This window comes from Lepisosteus oculatus, chromosome 11, assembly GCF_040954835.1.
Source record: "Lepisosteus oculatus isolate fLepOcu1 chromosome 11, fLepOcu1.hap2, whole genome shotgun sequence".
Taxonomy (NCBI): Eukaryota; Metazoa; Chordata; class Actinopteri; order Semionotiformes; family Lepisosteidae; genus Lepisosteus; species Lepisosteus oculatus.
This window is the reverse complement of record NC_090706.1, coordinates 15,259,614-15,280,136: the sequence shown is the minus strand read 5'-3', so window position 1 is coordinate 15,280,136 and position 20,523 is coordinate 15,259,614. Positions and strand designations below refer to the sequence as shown.

Genomic DNA, 20,523 nt, shown 5'->3' with positions numbered 1-20,523 from the left:
CAGTGTCAGAAACTCCAAACACAGTCTCAAGATGAGAAAGTAAGATGTTATGGTCAACAGTGTCAAAAGCAGCACTGAGATCAAGAAGGACGAGTATAGAAAGAGAACCAGAATCAGAAGCTATTAGAAGATCGTTGGTGACTTTGACCAGGGCCGTTTCTGTGCTGTGAAGTTGACGGAAGCCAGATTGGAGGGGTTCGAAAAGGTTGTTTGTCATGAGGTGGTTATGTAACTGAAGTGTGACAGCACGTTCTAGAATTTTAGAAAGAAAGGGTAAGTTGGAGATGGGGCGAAAGTTGTTAAGATTGTCGAGAGCCATGTTAGGCTTTTTTGGCACGGGGGTTATGGCAGCAGTTTTGAGGACCGTTGGTACAATGCCAGTGCTCATGGATTCATGTAAAATATTGAGGACAATGGGACAGAGGAACTCAAGTCTGACTCTGAAACAAAAGCTAATGTTAAACAAAGTTGGGACTCTGAACAAAACAGGTTTTTCTTTGTAATTCCAGAGCAGGTTTACACATTTAGTTATCTTTACTGTTCTGACAGCACCTTTTAGATTGGATTTATTGCTGTAATTCATGACTGAAATCAGGGACCTTTGCTCCAAAAATGGTTTGGATGCCCTCCTGTGGTGGCCGGTGGTATTGCAGGTTTCTTTGGTAGCCTGTCACAGTGTGAAAGAAAAAAAGAAAACTGTGGTGATGTTACCTGCCCCGTGCGTGTTTTAGTTAATCCAGGACATTTTATTTTGTTAGAACGTTTTTCTTATTTTGCAGTAAGGAATTTTAGTGAATGAACAGTTAATACATGTTCCCTGTTTCTTGGTGCAGATGTCCTGTAGTAACCTCAGTCTCATCTTGCCATAAAAAAATGCTGGGTCGCAGTGATCAAAGAGGCGAATATAAGGATCTCTTCATAGTTTAAATGACCTTTAAACTAGAATGCAAATCCTCAGGAGTGAATGCATGTGGTTTAAATTCAGCTCCACTCTTTTTATCTTCACAGAGTACCCAGACAGTGTCTCTGTCAATCAAACCGTCCAGATGGTGGAGGGGAGACAGTACCAGCTGCAGTGTGAGGTCCAGAACATCGCTCCTGTTCAGTACCTCACTGTGAACTGGTACAGAGGAAAGACACTGATTCACAGTCAGACCTTTTCTCACAACACTACTAGAACACCTGTGAATGTGTCTGCGACCCTCCTGTTCACCCCTGACAGACCTGACAATGGACAGCAGCTCACCTGTGAGGCAGAGCTCAACCTGGGCCCAGAAGGACCACAGCCCCCTCCTGCAAATCAGTCTGATCCTCTCCGCATCACCGTGCTGTGTGAGTTTAGTCATATCTTTTTTTCAGTAACAGGTGGTTTTGCTGTAGGGTTTAAGTCAGATCAGTAAGGTGTGAGGAAGTTTTAATATTGTCAGAAGCATTGTTGGGCATCACAAACCATTCAATCTACTGATGCAACGTGTCCAGCACAGCTCTGAGACTGAGCGGGCTCTGAGAGCTTCTTGAATTATGCAGAAGTATACGGCTCTTTTCAAACAGGCAATGCTAAATATCAGTGGGAGAAATAGGAGAAATTATTAATTCAGAAAACATTGCTGTAGAGTGCAAATGTCCAATCTATGCAAAATGTATATAGTATGAGCATCATTGTTCTTCATCACAGATGCAGTACTCCATGTACTGGTGATGTGTTATGATGTGTGCACTTCATCTGCTGGTAATGTTACGCCCTGCTCACCAGACATGAGCGGCACTGTACACTGGTGGGATGATTTGCCAGTGAATAGGAATATGTATGTCCAGGCCCTGTGACAGAACAGGACAGAGATCTTCAGCAGGACAGAATCCCACAAGATGATATGTGCAGTGTGGTGCTTCTATGGAGAGGTGGTCAAACTGCACTATTTGCAGACCACTCTGTTGATTATCCCATTTGATGTTAATCGGCATAATGAATCGACTTACATCATGTCTATTCAATAAAAAGTCTGTGAAGCTACTTTTTCTTTTTCATGGTAATGCCTTTGTGGATTAGTTATCATTATAAAGGATATGTTTCTTTTGATGCTTAAAATAATTTCATTTTTGCTGAAAGGTGATAAGAAGTTCAGATTTCACCTTATAACTGCGATGGATAAATTATCGAAGTATTGCTTCGAAGTATTGCTTTGAAAGAATTTACCAAGGCTACAAAGATACCGTAGCCTCAAATGTTGATATGTGCTCTGATTTTAGCTATTCTTAAAAAATATATATATGAACTTTCTTTTCTTTTTTTATTGAAAGCATAGTATGTGCACACTCACATCTTGATTGATTCCAAACCAAAATGTCTCACAGGCTGCCTCAAATGCAAAACTATGGTATTGACAGTATTAGAGTCTGGATGGAGTTTAAATCATTTGATGAAATGTAGAATTTACATAATTTACTTATTTAGAATACTGATATTTCTGTTCCAAGAACTACTGTCAAAAGCAAATTCCGTCTTCAATCCACAGATGGTCTTGTGATCACTTGTCCTCCCAGCGCCACTGTGGAGGAGGGTCAGAGTCTTGAGCGCAGTGTCCCCTGTACAGCTATGGGAAACCCCCCCCCTGACACCCAGTGGTTAATAGATGCACAAAAGACTGTGCCCGATGGGCCCCTGTCCAGGAGAGATACTGGACTCTTCACCTTTCAGGCTGAAAACAGATACGGGAGAGTGAAACAGAATGTGAACATCACTGTGATCTGTACGTTGCTTCTTAAATTCTAAATCAAGTGTGGCCGACTCTGAACTTTCCTTGCCTAGGAATCATACATTTTTATTTTCATACTTTCATAAATTAAAGGACGAAAACAGAAATTGAGACACTTAAACACTTCCTGGAGTAAAGACTAGGTGAAATTGGGTGGCTTGTTGACCAAATACAGCTGGCCCTTCTGGGCTGGTTCCCTGAGCCCTGAAAAGAAGGAGGAAATTTCTTACAGATGAATCAGTCAATCAGACAGCCGAAGGCAGGCGACAGTCCAGAGAAGTGCAGAATTAAGGACAGGAAGGCTGTCTGCGTCTTTCTCCACAGGATCCTGGTCTGAAATATTATACTATATTATAGTATATTATACTATACTTTATACCATTCTTATTTTTTTCAGACAAGCCTCAGTTTGTCCAATCAAATGAAAGTCTTTCCCTTGTGGCTGGAGGATCAGTGGTCTTGAACTGCAGCGCTGAGGGGAGTCCACTTCCTCAATACCACTGGAGGTACCCAAAAGCTCCTAACGTACAGGACAGCAGCACAGGAGGATGGTCTGTGGTCAACATCACTGCAGCCACACCTGAAAACAGTGGCCAGTACACCTGCACGGCCAGGAACCACCTCGGGGACACGGCCAGGACCTTCACACTGACCGTGGAGCAGAAAAGCAGAGGTATTTACTCTCTCCTCACCAACCTTTACCACAGCGAATGTGCACCATAATTCTCCAGCTTCCAGGTGAACGGGACTCTGCTTTCACAATGCACATATTTCACATCAGTACTTTGGTTAAAAGCTGATGAAGATAATAATAATAATAATAATTAATAATTAATAATACAGTTCTTTACACTTATATAGTTATTTTCTGGACACTTCACACAGAGTGCTTTACTGGTAATGGGGACTCCCCTCCACCACCACCAGTGTCCAGTATGAACCTGGATGATGTGACAGCAGCCATAGTGCGCCAGTACTCTCACCACACACCAACTATCAGTGGGGAGGAGAACAGAGTGATGAAGCCAGTTCAGAGATGGGGACTATTAGGAGGCCATGACTGGTAAAGGCCGATAGGAGATTTGGCCAGGACACCGGGGTACACCCCTACTCTTTTCGAGAAACGCCCTGGGATTTTTAATGACCACGGAGAATCAGGACCTAAGTTTTATGTCTCATCCGTAGCACGGCGCCTTTTTTTACGGTATACTGTCCCCGTCACTATACTTGGGCAGTAAGACCCACACAGACTGCAGTGTTAGCGCCCCCTGCTGGCCCCACAAGCATCTCTTCTAGCAACAACCTGAAGTTTTTCCCAGGAGGTCTCCCACCCAGGTACTGGCCAGGCGCACACCTGCTGAGAGTGATAGAGCTGCAGTGAAGGTGGAGGTCTGGCGCGATTAGAGTACGGAGCTTTATTGGGGAAACTCGCCCGGCTGAGCCGTATAACAATCCCTCGTCTGCACGGGGTGGGGGTGTCAGAACTACCCCCTCTCCTCACTCTCCAATGAGGGATGAGCCAGGGAGCTGCTGCAGGGGGGGTGAAGAGGGGGCAGAGGGAGGGAGGCGATATCAAATTTGCAAACAAAGATGCCGGTATTTCGACCTGGGAGGCAGGAGTGGGCAAGAGGGTTCGGCTGTCCTGCACCGTTGTTTCAAACCGTGTGCTGCAGAGTACCAGATCTGCTCTTCCTTCACAGGCCATGACCGTTTGCTCTAATGAAGGTATATTCAGTATATGAGACTTTAATTAGCTTGGCAGCAGGAGTCTAGGTACTGGAGGCTTTGCTGAAATTCTGCCTGACACAGCAGTTTCCATTAGGATGAGAGTCACAGGCAGGTCCCCAGAAATGAGCCTCTGAAGATGAAGGACAAAAAAACAAAAGTGCTTCTGCCTAAAAATAATTCAGTTATAAATCTACCTGGATGATCAGATTCACGAGGGACTATAAATGTTAGTGATACACAGTTCAATTTCTTTTCCTTCCTTCTGCAGATATCAGCAGGATAGTCATCCCTGTGGTTGCTGTGTGTCTCGTGGCAGTGGTTGGAATTGTCATATACAAGATGAAACGATGACAGACGCCCCAAAGTGCTGAAAACTGCACATCTCTCCAAGACTCATCGGGGACTTGAACAGCATTTCTGTATGGTTGCAGTTTAAATTGAAAGGAAACAGTTAATTTTTCAATCCCAGTGCGTCTGTGAAATTTGGAACCGATTCCTGTCGTGTTTCTGGAATCTCCCGCCAGAATGAAACAAGGAACTTGTTTTAAAATTGGGTTTTGGGCAGAACCCATATGCCTTCTGACACATTGATAGGACATTCTTTATCTAGATGGGTTTTCTTCTTCAGGTCTGCAGACAAAGTCTTTCGAGAGCGAACATACAGTGAAACCAACAGGTTCTCCTTTTAATGTAATGTCTGTAGATTCACCATCTTTCAAATGGACTATAATGTAGCTCTTCTCTCTTTATAGAAATGCAGAGGCTGCAAATGAAAGCTATTATGTCAGAAATGTGCTGAAATAAATGTTCCTTTTCATCTCTGTAACATAATACAATGATTGTTGTTGTTCATCTCTGTATATTGTGTGCTGACTGACTGCTCAGGCTAGCCTCCTGATTCCAGGACTGTCTGAGCTGACTGACTGCTCAGGCTAGCCTCCTGATTCCAGGACTGTCTGAGCTGACTGACTGCCCAGGCTAGTCTCCTGATTCCAGGACTGTGTGCTGACTGACTGCTCAGGCTAGCCTCCTGATTCCAGTACTGTCTGAGCTGACTGACTGCTCAGGCTAGTCTCCTGATTCCAGGACTGTCTGAGCTGACTGACTGCCCAGGCTAGTCTCCTGATTCCAGTACTGTCTGAGCTGACTGACTGCCCAGGCTAGTCTCCTGATTCCAGGACTGTCTGAGCTGACTGACTGCTCAGGCTAGTCTCCTGATTCCAGGACTGTCTGTGTGCTGACTGACTGCCCAGGCTAGTCTCCTGATTCCAGGACTGTCTGAGCTGACTGACTGCCCAGGCTAGTCTCCTGATTCCAGGACTGTCTGTGTGCTGACTGACTGCCCAGGCTAGTCTCCTGATTCCAGGACTGTCTGAGCTGACTGACTGCCCAGGCTAGCCTCCTGATTCCAGGACTGTCTGAGCTGACTGACTGCCCAGGCTAGTCTTCTGATTCCAGTACTGTCTGAGCTGACTGATTGCCCAGGCTAGTCTCCTGATTCCAGGACTGTCTGAGCTGACTGACTGCCCAGGCTAGTCTCCTGATTCCAGGACTGTCTGAGCTGACTGACTGCTCAGGCTAGCCTCCTGATTCCAGGACTGTCTGAGCTGACTGACTGCCCAGGCTAGCCTCCTGATTCCAGGATTGTCTGAGCTGACTGACTGCTCAGGCTAGTCTCCTGATTCCAGGACTGTCTGAGCTGACTGACTGCTCAGGCTAGCCTCCTGATTCCAGGACTGTCTGAGCTGACTGACTGCCCAGGCTAGTCTTCTGATTCCAGTACTGTCTGAGCTGACTGACTACCCAGGCTAGTCTCCTGATTCCAGGACTGTCTGAGCTGACTGACTGCTCAGGCTAGTCTCCTGATTCCAGGACTGTGTGCTGACTGACTGCCCAGGCTAGCCTCCTGATTCCAGGACTGTGTGCTGACTGACTGCCCAGGCTAGTCTCCTGATTCCAGGACTGTGTGCTGACTGACTGCCCAGGCTAGTCTCCTGATTCCAGGACTGTCTGAGCTGACTGACTGCTCAGGCTAGTCTCCTGATTCCAGGACTGTGTGCTGACTGACTGCCCAGGCTAGTCTCCTGATTCCAGAACTGTGTGCTGACTGACTGCCCAGGCTAGTCTCCTGATTCCAGGACTGTCTGAGCTGACTGACTGCTCAGGCTAGTCTCCTGATTCCAGGACTGTGTGCTGACTGACTGCCCAGGCTAGTCTCCTGATTCCAGGACTGTGTGCTGACTGACTGCCCAGGCTAGTCTCCTGATTCCAGGACTGTCTGAGCTGACTGACTGCTCAGGCTAGTCTCCTGATTCCAGGACTGTGTGCTGACTGACTGCCCAGGCTAGTCTCCTGATTCCAGGACTGTCTGAGCTGACTGGCTTTCTTCTGATTCCAGGACTGTCTGTGTGATTGTGGGTGTGGGGTGTAGGTGAGTGGGTGTGAGTGTGTGTGTCTTGATGTGGGTGTGAGTATGTGTGTCTTGATGCGGGTGTAAGTATGTGTGTCTTGATGTGGGTGTGAGAATGGGTGTGTTGATGTTGGTGTGAGTTTGGGTGTGAAAATGTGTGTGTTGATGTGGGTGTGGTTGTGAGCATGTGTGTGTTGATGTGGGAGTGAGAACGTGTGTGTTGGTGTAGGTGTGTGTGTTGATGTGGGTGTGGGTGAGGATGTGTGTGTTGACGTTGATGTGGGTGTGAGAATGTGTGTGTTGGTGTAGGTGAGTGTAATGATGTGGGAGTGGGTGGGTATGTTCATGTAGGTGTGTGGGTGTGAGTGTTCGTGTCTTGATATGGGTGTGAGAATGTGTGTGTTGATGTAGGTGTGGGTGTGGGTGGGTGTGTTGATGTGGTTGTGAGGGTGTGGGTGAGGATGGGTGTGTGAGTGTGGTTGTGGGGGTGGCTGATTTCCTCTCCTCTGAACAGAACTGATCATCTCCAGGGAACTGTTACTCCAGACTCAATGGCGGAGCTCCTGGGAGAAACCAGAGAATGACCCCAGACCTGAAGGTGTATCAAAGCCTTTCTTTTCTGTATGCAGGGATGTTTGAAACGCACACAAATCCTACAGGACAGGCCTGTCCACAAGTGTTGAAGTGGTTTGTAATGAGATCAGATACAATATCCTACCTGTCAGTATCCCTTTTTAGGATGCAAAGGTTTTCAATAATATGTGAGGACGTATTACTATTAAAAATGTCCAAGGCACTTTAATAAATTAATCAATTAATGAATATCCTTGTTTCAAATATGGGGTGCCAGTGTTAAACTATATATCAGAACTTTCATACAATATTTGCGTTTTAGTGCATATTGCACACAAACATATGTATTGATCCAACCCCGCGGTCAGAACCATTTCTCCTTTGTTAAACCCAAGAAAGAAGCAATTTTAAATTAGGAATGCCTTATTGCAGTTTATCAGCTGTAGAAGCGATTACTTTGTGGTTCGTCACCCGTAAATCCTTCGAAGGACAGTGCGCAAGTGTGCATCTGTATACTGTATGAAAAACAGGCACATGGAGCTGTGTGATAAGTCTTTTTTTCAGTTAGTCACGCCTTTCAAGACTGGGCTCAGAAATGTAGATACCGCTTTTTTTCTTATCAGTGAGAACAAGCACCTACAGTATCTTGGCTGACGGGTTTCTTCTGCCCTCGACACCAGTCCGAGAGAAGGCTTGGAGTTGAAGCCGGCAACTGGAATACACGAAATAAAAGAAAAGAAAACAATTGTTCATCGTCGACAAAAGCATCGACACAAGACGTGATTTTTTTAAATCGTTTTCACGATAGGTGAAAGATGCGTCGGGGTCGATGGGTTCTGTGCGCTATGTTTCTTTCTCTCCCTGTTTGCGGTGAGTTCCCTGTGTCGTGTCGCTCTCTGGAAACACAAGCAGTTCCTGTGTCGAGACGCAGTGCCACCTCTCACCCGGACAGAAGGCGAGTCGACCCCGAAACGGCAAGAAAACGCGTCTCCGGCTTGCTGTCGTATTTTTTTTAACAATATGTTTTCTCTTTTCCCTACTCTGTCTTACTCTCCTTGATTTAGTTAGGCTTTTACTTTTATTGTTGCTCATATTGTTAAATTACAGGTGCCATTCCAACTGCTAGTGTGTTTACTCTGGCGCATCTTTGTGTGAGGCTGTCCGCACCTTCGGCTCAATGTGTCTGTTCAATTCCCGCTGGTGCTTCATTCCCAGTGAATATTTTTGGTTTATAATCCCCTTCTTCAGTATTGGAAGACAGTGACTTGTCTTTTAGTTTTCGAGGAAGGTCATTAGAATGTGTTATGCTACTTTTTACCAGGTTGATGAAAGTGTCCTTAGCCTAACGCGTAGAAAGGCTGAAAATACCGGTTGCTGTTTTTTTTGTTCCCATTTCGTGAAAATCTGCGACAGCAAATGTGGCTTTCAGGCAAAGCATTCGAAGATCTGTTTTAAGAATAGACTTTTTCAGATGCGTTCAGATGTATTGGCCTCTGCTTGTTTATTTTTGTGTTCATGGGTAAATACAACGAATACAGTGTGAAGTGTCTAGGTGTTACCGGCGGTGAGGACCGCCCCATCACCATCAGCCCCTCCCGCGTTGTTGTCCGATTTGTGCATCTGTCCTGCGTGGACATCCGAAGAACAGAAACGTATTTTTTTCTTCAGGAGCTGTCCCAGAGTGTCCACTTGAGATCAGCCCTCAGAGAGCTGTGGTGAGATATGGGGACCCAGTGACAGCGAACTGCACTGCAACACAGACAGCCAGAGGAATGGGCTGGGAGGCTACAGTTGGGTCTACAGGCATGAAAACAGGTGCCCAGTCTGTCACCTGGAGTGTCAGCAGTCTGACTGATTGGACTGTAGATCCTAGGTGCTATGGAAACTTCCTTACTGAGCCCAAGCAGTGCAGGAAGAATCTCAACATCAGTCTGTACAGTGAGTGATTGTTATTTGCTTTGCTCATAGAGTATTTTTTCACAAACACAGAATCTTAAACCATCACCTTACTTAAAATGCAGCACTGATGTCGCATTATGTACTCTATGTTTACTCTTCAGACTGCCATTCTGTCCACAGCACTATCCACTGAAATGCTTTTAAATGTATTTTTAAAGTTGAAGTTTAAGTTAGATGTGTAAACAGATTTCCTGATTGAAGCAGTTAAAATGGTCACTGAGCGATCACTGGGTGTTTGCTGGGGACCTGATTAAAGGAGCTCACGTCTTACTCTGAAACAAAAGCTAATGTTAAACAAAGTTGGGACTCTGAACAAAACAGGTTTTTCTTTGTAATTCCAGAGCAGGTTTACACATTTAGTTATCTTTACTGTTCTGACAGCACCTTTTAGACTGGATTTATTGCTGTAATTCATTACTGAAATCAGGGACCTTTGCTCCATAAATGGTTTGGATGCCCTCCTGTGGTGGCCGGTGGTATTGCAGGTTTCTTTGGTAGCTTGTCACAGTGTCAAAGAAAAAAAGAAAACTGTGGTGATGTTACCTGCCCCGTGCGTGTTTTAGTTAATCCAGGACATTTTATTTTGTTAGAACGTTTTTTCTTATTTTGCAGTAAGGAATTTTAGTGAATGAACAGTTAATACATGTCCCCTGTTTCTTGGTGCAGATGTCCTGTAGTAACCTCAGTCTCATCTTGCCATAAAAAGATGTTGGGTCTCAGCTCCACTCTTTTTATCTTCACAGAGTACCCAGACAGACTCTCTCTCAGCTTTTTCAAACAAACGATGGTGGAGGGGAGACAGTACCAGCTGCAGTGTGAGGTCCAGAACATCGCTCCTGTTCAGTACCTCACTGTGAACTGGTACAGAGGACAGACACTGATTCACAGTCAGACCTTTTTTAACAACACTATAAGAGCACCTGTGAATGTGTCTGCAACCCTCCTGTTCACCCCTGACAGAGCTGACAATGGACAGCAGCTCACCTGTGAGGCAGAGCTCAACCTGGGACCAGAAGGACCACAGCCCCCTCCTGCAAATCAGTCTGATCCTCTCAGCATCACCGTGCTGTGTGAGTTTAGTCATATCTTTTTTTCAGTAACAGGTGGTTTTGCTGTAGGGTTTAAGTCAGATCAGTAAGGTGTGAGGAAGTTTTAATATTGTCAGAAGCATTGTTGGGCATCACAAACCATTCAATCTACTGATGCAACGTGTCCAGCACAGCTCTGAGACAGAGCGGGCTCTGAGAGCGTCTTCAATTATGCAGAAGTACAGATGCAGCCATTCAAAGTGAGCGGTACAGACACGTACCGCAGGTAAGATGACACGGGGTACCGCGGTGCGTGATTGGTTGACCGACAGGGGCACTCGTGGTCCGTTGGTCTGTCGTAGAAAGACTTACTGTACTGTAAACGTCTTTACTGTGCCCGTTGTAGATCTTGAATTTTACCACTGAAGGGAAATCTTAGTAGCTGAGCATAAAAAGAATAGGAACATACTGTAACGCGTGTGAAGGCCATAAACGATATTAATTTTGGAACGTAAACATACAGTATATAGCTGGTCTTGGTACTTTAAAGAAAAAAATACACACCAGTATTCCATTTCTCCCTAAACATTGTAAGCTTCGAAGTCTTTAACTAACGTGATACCAGAGTCAACAAGCATACTTTTAGAATTTGATTAAAAGGGAACATAATATGGAATCGCGTATCTAAAGAATTTAATAACGGTATGATTATATCCGTGTACTGCGGCAGGGCTGTGTAGGGCTGTTTCGCCTGCCTGTTCATGCGAGCTGTCTTGTAGCCTACTGGTCTAGGTGCGTGACTACCAACTGGCAGGTTGTGTGTTTGAATCCAGCTGGTGCTGGACTCTTCATTTTTATTTATTTATTTTTTAATCGCGTAATATAAACATATTACCGTATGCAAACTGTACTGTATACAGTATGTATATGTATATTTAATGTCTTAACTGTGCCCGTTTAAGTATTGAATATTCATATTGGGTGATGCAGTGGTGGCCTGGCATGGTGAGGTGCGCTGGCAGCTGTGTGGTGTGACGCAGTGGTGGCCTGACACAGTGAGGTGCCCTGGCAGCTGTGTGTACCAGGTGTACCAGGCCACCACTGCGTCACACCACACAGCTGCCACCGCACCTCACCGTGCCAGGCCACCACTGCGTCACACCACACAGCTGCCAGCGCACCTCACCGTGCCAGGCCACCACTGCATCATACAGCTGCCAGCGCACCTCACCGTGCCAGGCCACCACTGCATCATACAGCTGCCAGCGCACCTCACCGTGCCAGGCCACCACTGCGTCACATAGCTGCAAGCGCACCTCACCGTGCCAGGCCACCACTGCATCATACAGCTGCCAGCGCACCTCACCGTGTCAGGCCACCACTGCGTCACACATATTTCAGCGCCATATATTTCATGGATATTATGGAATATAATGGAAGGATATCTTAGTTATCTTTCTAGTTCACAGGTTTGCATGCATAATTTAATTTTGAAAGCCACTGAGACATCAAGTACTACTGTTGTATTTATGAAAAAGAAACAAAACAAAAAACATACTAACAACTGTGCCATCCTACTCCTTAGTTAATACATTTTATTATTCATAAACAGTTAACATTGTTAGCAAAATATTTTGAATTATATTTAACCCTATTTTTCTTTAGTTTTGTATTTAACTTATTATATGATAGTCAGACTTAATGTATATTTGAACAATGAAAATATATTTTTACAAGATTTTACATTAAGCACTTAAAATTAATATTGTTAATAATAGTAAACTGTAACATGTTGTAACAAGATCGGTTAAACTGCGAAGAAAATGCTTTCAGAGAAAATGTTTCAGGTGTGAAGAACATAGATCTCCAATGCAATTTCAACCAAACCTGTTCCCACACACCCTGCCCCCACTACCATTAGAATATACACAAACATTTTAGCGTTTCATTCTGAGCAGAAGACCCTCACACCTGAAGAGTCCTGGATGTGACGAATTAAACCGGTTTTACAGGTTTCAATCACAGACCATGTGACATGGGAGTCAGGAAACTACAGTAACACACAGCGGCACCGGATTTGATAACGCTATAAAAACGCTATAAAATAATGTGACTTGGCACAGAACAAGTTTACAGCACAGTACAAAAATAAATGCTGACCATGACTTTAGAAGCATAAATTGCCTTACACTCAATTTAAACACAAGCTGTCTTTAGCCCTCTAAGCTGGTTCATACAGAAATGTAGAGATCCAGGCTCAGAACACACAGCTTCATTAGCGAATACATATGCAGGACAACTAGAGAAGACGTTTTACAGAGGATGGATTTTTAGAAACATCCCATCAGACATCCCATCATATTCACAACGTGAAATCTAGAAAATAATATTACGTAACCAAAATCCGCAATATGGAAACAGAACATGTGTAATTGTTGATAGATGATGTACTCGTAACATTTTTTCAAGACGAACTACAACATTTAAAAAATGACTTGTATGTACTTGATATCTCTAATCAATCCACGGGTCCCAGCACAAAACGAAACTAAAACGCATACCGTTTCGCGCTTCTTATTAGTTTCTCAAAAGTAATTTGACCGTGTAGGGAAAACCGGTTCAGGGACGCCAAATATGTAATCATAGTGGCTCTCTGAAGGCACCAGTTCTGTAGGGTTTGGGCATTTACTGAGACAATTATTAATTGTAGCAGTAAATCACAAAGTTGATTCTTTTGATGGCTTTAGAATCCAACCATGCGACATAACTCAAACAACGCACACACACAGGTACTAATACACGAGGATACATTTATTAATACATAGAATATGCATATAAACCTAACAGATCTTATCGAGAGGGTTATCAGAATACAAAAGGTATATTCGGTCAGTTACAAAGAGTTACACATATCAAGAGGACATACGTTCAGTATATCATTCATTAAGACCGTTTCGTAAAGTGAACTTGGTTACAACTTCTACATTAGATACTCGAAACAAGTACATAACTCTTAGGAATTAAATTGATATCAACTGGTTTGGATAACAATTGAATTCTCGAGCTGTAATGCAGTGAAGTTGAATACTCATCCAATCTCTGGGGATTCAGATCTCCTGCGGGCACAAAGAAACAGTTGCAGGCTGTTGCTGTCCAATCCGCGCTCTCTGGCTGCGTGCCAGGCTGTGCTGTGCGGCTTGCGACGGTGCGCTGCTGATGCTCACTGACTGGCTAGTTAGTGTTGGCTTTAACTAGCAAAGTTTGTGCACAGGAGAAAAGATGACTGTGGGTCCCAGCAAGTCAGGAAGAGGACCGGTTCGTTCCTGATGAAGAGCTAGTTCTGAATAGTAATTCAGCTGTCCACAGTTCCGACCTGTTCACGAGGCCTGCTGCTGGTTACTCTCTGGCAACCTCCACTCTAGACTCTTAGAACAAAGGAAAGTTCTGGCACTCGGACACACTGGCCGTTCCGTGGTTGTCCGGGCTGAGTCTCAGGATGGTCAGAAGGTTTGCTGCGAGAATGTCCTGCCCTTGGGAGCCTTCTGCTCCTGGGCCGTCCTGCCCTGGAATTCTCCTTTGAATTCCCTTTAGAACAGTCCACAGAATCCTCTCCAGAATCTTACTGAATCTTGTTGAATCTGAATCTTGTTGAATCACCCAGGCTCTCTGTGTTTCCTGTTTTTACCTGGAGGAACTTCACCTCGTTGATTGGCTGAAAGTTCAATGGGCATCAGAGTCCCATGTGGGTTACTTGGCCCTACCAGTCCCTGATTGGTTGATCAAGGTGAGATATGAGTCACTTAGTCCTGACACTTAGTAATGCAGTCCAGATGTCCAACTGGCACTCCCTAGACAGATAGGCGCCAATGGATGACCATTGATCATGATAGCCAGGCTTAGCTAAGTGCATCCCCCTTTGGGATCTGTCTTTTATCAAAGGAACCCTAAATCAGCCTGCATGGTTTCTCTGTGGCTGCACCACAGAGATGAACAGAGAAATGAGGCCTAATTTGGGAAAGCTCAGAAACACTTAATTCTGCCTTATTAATAAGCCTCACCGCTACAACCGTATGAAATGCATAATAAAAAACCTAGAAACATATACGTGAGCAGTACTTAAGCACTGTAGTATCGGTGTTAAGACATACCTCTCAAATACTGTAAATCAAGTTAAAAATATCTCAAGACCGATTCTGGTCATAATGAAACCATGTTTCGTGTATGTTTTCTTTTTCATCTTGAAATAACTCATTTCTAAATACCTTTTTCACTGTTAACATCTTGCAGCAACTCTGCGACAAAATATACACTCTGACAGTTCATCCTGCTACCAACATTAAATAAAACAAATCTTAAGATTTCTATATTTATGTCTTTATTTAGTGGTTTCATTAGTGACAAAGGCTAAACTTTCTTGGAAAAATGTATTTTATGTGTTGCGGAAAAAACTGACTTGCTTTAACAAAATATGTTTACAAATCCTTTCACCTGGCATTTTCGTAGTTAGAAATTATGGAACGCTCTGTTAAAAGCAAGGGAGTTTTTATGTCCGTTGCAGTTCTTTTGCAACATGAATATAATTATATCGTTATTAATTTCTTGAGATACGCGATTCCATATTATATTCCCTTTTAATCAAATTCTAAAAGTATGCTTGTTGACTCCGGTATCACGTTAGTTAAAGACTTCGAAGCTTACAATGTTTAGGGAGAAATGGAATACTGGTGTGTATTTTTTTCTTTAAAGTACCGAGACCAGCCATATACTGTATGTTTATGTTCCAAAATTAATATCGTTTATGGCCTTCACACACATTACAGTATGCTCCTATTCTTTTTATGCTCAGCTACTAAGATTTCCCTTGGTGGATTCGAACACACAACCTGCCAGTTGGTAGTCACGCACCTAGACCAGTAGGCTACAAGACAGCTCGCGTGAACAGGCAGGCGAAACAGCCCTACACAGCCCTGCCGCAGTACACGGATATAATCATACCGTTATTAAATTCTTTAGATACGCGATTCCATATTATATTCCCTTTTAATCAAATTCTAAAAGTATGCTTGTTGACTCTGGTATCACTTTAGTTAAAGATTTCGAAGCTTACAATGTTTAGGGAGAAATGGAATACTGGTGTGTATTTTTCCAAGTATACAGCTTGTCCAAAGTCATCCATTTTTAATACTATTAGTAATATCTTCAGTAAAGGCTTTGATGCATAAATATTTCTGATAAAGGTAGGTTGTGTACTTTTGTCCAACTGAGCAATCTTGCTTTCATAAAATATACCAACATTTTAATGACTGATGATTAACATGCTGTAATACCACCACCAGTGTGCAGTATGAACCTGGATGATATGACAGCAGCCATAGTGCGCCAGTACTCTCACCACACACCAGCTATCAGTGGGGAGGAGAACAGAGTGATGAAGCCAGTTCAGAGATGGGGATTATTAGGAGGCCATGACTGGTAAAGGCCAATAAGTGATTTTGCCGGGGCACTGGGGTTACACCCCTACTCTTTTCGAGAAGCGCCCTGGGATTTTTAATGACCACGGAGAGTCAGGACCTCAGTTTTATGTCTCATCCGTAGCACGGCGCCTTTTTTTACAGTACACTGTCCCCGTCACTATACTGGGGCAGTAAGCCCCACACAGACTGCAGGGTGAGCGCCCCCTGCTGGCCCCACAAGCATCTCTTCTAGCAACAACCTGGAGTTTTTCCCAGGAGGTCTCCCACCCAGGTACTGGCCAGGCGCACACCTGCTGAGAGTGATAGAGCTGCAGTGAAGGTGGAGGTCTGGCGTGATTCGAGTACGGAGCTTTACTGGGGAAACTCGCCCGGCTGAGCCGTATAACAATCCCTCGTCTGCACGGGGTGGGGGTGTCAGAACTACCCCCTCTCCTCACTCTCCAATGAGGGACGAGCCAGGGAGCTGCTGCAGGGGGGGTGAAGAGGGGGCAGAGGGAGGGAGGCGATATCAAAACTTGCAAAGATGCCGGTATTTCGACCTGGGAGGCAGGAGTGGGCGAGAGGGTTCGGCTGTCCTGCACCGTTGTTTCAAACCGTGTGCTGGTTTACTATTGTTTCTTTCTCCTTCTCAGCATGCAATGAATTAATCTGTCCGCTCTTGTTCCCGTTTCTAGTCTTAGTCTTATGTATTTGGGTGAAGTCTATATTGAGATTGGCTTCCAGACATTTTTCTAAAACGTGATAAAACTGACCCAGCAGGGATCAACAAAGGTATTAACTCTCTCTTCGCCAATGTGTACTGCGAGTGTTTTGGAAACAATTAAAACATGAATACAGCGTACAGCGTCCCTGTATTTCAGCCTCTGAGGACTGCCCGATTCAAATCAGACCTTCCCGACTGGTCGTGCGGTACGGAGACCCGGTACGAGCAGAGTGCACTGCGACACAGCCGCTCAGAGGAATGGGCTGGGAGGCCACGGCTGGGCCTACAGGCATGCAAATAGTCAGCCAGGTTGTAACCTGGAATGTGAGCAGCCTGACCGATTGGACCAGCGAGCCAAAATGCTTTGGAAACTTCTATCAAACGCCGAAGCAGTGCGAGAAGAAGCTCACCATCGTTCTGTACAGTAAGTGGCTTTTTTGTGTGTGTGTGCTGTGATCTGCCACCCAGGGGGTGGATGTTTCGAGTGGGTCTTGGTGAAGACAGGGCTGAAGGGAGTGGTCAGCCACTTTCTGCCAGACAGCAAAGTCTTGGGGGCAACGCAGCTCGATCGCCAGCCTCCCCAGGGCAGAATGTACTGTAACACCTAACACCTGGGTGATGCAAAGCGATCTCTGAAGCAGAGAGCCCGGAGGGGTTTGAGCAGGAGCACATGAGTGCTCTGAGCTTGGATTCACAGCACCACAAGCCCAGGGATGTCATAGATTCCCAACAACCTCTTTATCCAGCATCACTTGCTTTGTTGAGCCAATGTATTTGTGCTCGTTTTTGCCTGATGCTGCCCCAGCAGTGCTAATTTAGCCAATGTCGAATTTCACCCATAAGCCTGCATGAGGTTATAGAGGGCGTTTCCTCTAGGTCTCCCCTGTAAAGTTGTTCCATTTAGATCCCCAGCTTCTCTTTTTCTTTAACTCGCCTGGTACAAATCCTTTCTTCTCACAGACGTTGACAGAAACATAAACAGATCTGTAAAAGAAACAGATCTAAAGCAGAGACTGACCTTTATCGGTGTGTTTCCTAAAAAAAAAAGGCCTTTTGTGAGGGGGCAGGGAAAGTCATACGAGGTTCGATGATGAATCACCACTGGTACAGCTGCAAGTCGCTAACTACAGCTAGTGTCCAGCCAAATTAACTTGCTGACCCGGGCAGTGCATTGATTTAACCTGCAGGGTAGGTGACAGTTATACTCCCACACACAGTGGGGTCTGCTGTAGGCTGCCTTCTGAGGGAATTTCATTACATTATAATTATAAAGAACACCCCCCAAACTAGAGACACTTAGGAGATTCTTCTTTGCTTCATTTTCAAGCGAGCAAGGTGTTGAATGTTATTGCTGTGTGGCGCAGTGGTTAAGGATTCTTGATGTGTATCTGACAGGTGGTGGGTTCACATACTAGGCAAGACACCCCTGTTGTATAGAAATTGCTCCAGTAAAATACCCAACTGTATCAAAGGGTACGAATGTAAGTCTCTTTTGATAAAGTGTTAGCCAACGAAAATTAGTAATGATTTTTTGGTTTTGCAGAGCTTCCAGACAGTGTCTCTCTCAATCAAACTGTCCAGATGGAGGAGGGGAGACAATACCAGCTGCAGTGTGCGGTCCAGAACATCGCTCCTGTTCAGTACCTCACTGTGAACTGGTACAGAGGAAAGACACTGATTCACAGTCAGACCTTTTCTCACAACACTACTAGAACACCTGTGAATGTGTCTGCGACCCTCCTGTTCACCCCTGACAGAGCTGACAATGGACAGCAGTTCACCTGTGAGGCAGAGCTCAACCTGGGACCAGAAGGACCACAGCCCCCTCCTGCAAAGAGAGGAAAACCCGTAATGATCACTGTGTTGTGTGAGTTGTTAGCATTGTCATTTTATAGAACAACTTTTCTCTTTTATTCAAGTCAGTAAAATGGAAAAAACATCGCTGTTCCCTGAAGGTGATTGATAATAGTGCAATACTTAAATATTTTACAGTCTTAAGCAGACAACAAAAAGATTCTGCAACCTGTTTTACTTGTTCCAGTATGCGTGGAACAGCGTATAAACGTGTAATTCTATTTCTGTCCTCATACTATGAGGTGCTGTTTAGGCCATTATTCAAACTTTACTTCTCACACACACACAAAATGCTCTCACACTCTCCATTTTACATCTCACACACACACAAAATGCTCTCACACTCTCCATTTTACCTCTCATACACACACAAAAAACTCTCACATTTACTAGTTTTACCTCTCACATACACATGAAAACACTCCTTCACAATGTGAACGTGAGAGACAAAACTAGTGAATGTGAATGCATTTTATGTGTATGCGAGAGGTAAAACTAGTGAATGGGAGAGCTTTTGTGTGTGTGTGTGAGAGGTAAAATGGAGAGTGTGAGAGCATTTTGTGTGTGTGTGAGAGGTAAGGTTTCAACAATGGCCTAAACGGCACCTCTTATATTACTGCCTTTCAACAATTTGTCATTGTAATTATTACGGCCGTTGCTGTTTTATGGTGCAATAACAAAATGGAGTGAAAGAGAGTTTCTGAGTGATTGAAATGCCTCTGTGAAGACTGGAACTGTGCAAGCCTTATCCAGAAAGTGACATGCACAAGTCCGAACACTTTTCTTGGCCAGTCTCAGAAACAGCCTTAGGGACCGCAGGGGGAGGCGTGTTCTTTGTACCACATCTCTTTTGGTAAACCAAAAGTGCCTGACTGATTGCCTGAGCCCTTCCACTGAACAAATCCCTTTCCTTGTTTGACAGACGACTTGAAGGATTACTTCATGATGAGCATGGCTCTGAACTCGGTTGCAGTCCTGTTCGTTGTCATCAGCGTCGTCCTCTGCATCTGTCGTCGCAGCCGGAATGAGAGCTGATGGTACGAACGGAGAAGACTGGATGCAATCCAACGAGATCCCGGGACAATGGCAGCTCTGGACTTTTGGAGAAAAGAAAGGAAAGCAGGGAATGCCTTTGGAAGAGAGCTCCGGTGAGATGTGTTTTGGGACTTGCAGAGCAATGATCAGATATCACGCGCTGCACAGATATACCGCAGACCCGGGACCTCTTCGGTGCTGGTATTCAGGCCATGAAAACAAAGAAAAAACTGTGATCAATTCCTGTAGGCTTCATTTTTCATCTTCACCTTGGTCTTGATTTCAGCATCAGTAATAGGGCTCTTTGGCATTGAACCTGTTAAAGAAGGCACCATCTTGCCCTCGAACCTGGGCAGGGCTGAATTCTCCTTACAGCAGGAGTCCCAGGCTCTTGGTGTAGAGGAGTTCAGCACTGCTTGCGGAGTGGTGCTTGTGTGCACTCTGCAACACATCTTCATTCACAATACCCACCTGTTATCCAGCAGGACCAGCAGCAGTGTCTGAGGTCATATGCAAGGTTTTGTTCATCCTTCCAACTGGATTTTTAAAGATACCCCTTCCCACATTGCTCCTCTATGATGAAATCTATGCTTTTACTGCAGCTGAATGACAATACAATTAGCACACAGGAGCCTGTTACATAAGGTGGACAAGATATTTGCCTTCTACAATAATTGTGCTTCCCCCTCCAAATACAAAAAAAATGTTTTAAATTGTTTTGGAGGTCAAAATGTTCTTGGCAGAGAGAAAGGGTGTTTAAAATAGAAAAGTATTCTAACCAGCAGAAATAAACAATACAGTATATACTGTTCAAATAGAAAGAAGCAAGAGAAGCATTCATATTCCATCATTTGCAATCATTTTAAAGGTTCTCACTGCAACTAACAGGTTTCTTCTTAACATATCAATATAAGCATTTGTGCCTTTAAATGTGTGTGTCAATTCAATAAAGTTCCTCAAAAGGTAAATATGGGGATTGACTTATTTACTCACCTTCTAACATGCT

At 44.5% G+C, this 20,523-nt stretch overlaps 1 protein-coding gene across 7 annotated transcripts in view; it reads left to right on the top strand.

The window, feature by feature from the left end:
- LOC102684529 (vascular cell adhesion protein 1) overlaps positions 1 to 20,485 on the top strand; it is a 50,476-nt gene extending 29,991 nt beyond the window's left edge. For 4 of the 7 annotated variants that reach the window (XM_069195765.1, XM_069195769.1, XM_069195766.1 and 1 more), the window contains 6 exons: positions 1,009 to 1,332; positions 2,514 to 2,747; positions 3,151 to 3,426; positions 16,786 to 17,052; positions 18,172 to 18,495; positions 19,405 to 20,485. In XM_069195765.1, the coding sequence (XP_069051866.1) occupies positions 1,009 to 1,332; positions 2,514 to 2,747; positions 3,151 to 3,426; positions 16,786 to 17,052; positions 18,172 to 18,495; positions 19,405 to 19,517 (1,538 nt within the window). In that variant the 3' untranslated portion in view covers positions 19,518 to 20,485. Of the gene's footprint in view, positions 1 to 1,008; positions 1,333 to 2,513; positions 2,748 to 3,150; positions 3,427 to 4,749; positions 5,318 to 16,785; positions 17,053 to 18,171; positions 18,496 to 19,404 lie in introns of those variants that run through there. The other 3 variants (XM_069195767.1, XM_069195770.1, XM_069195771.1) reach the window with 3 other exon arrangements.
- The last annotated feature ends 38 nt before the right edge of the window (positions 20,486 to 20,523 follow it).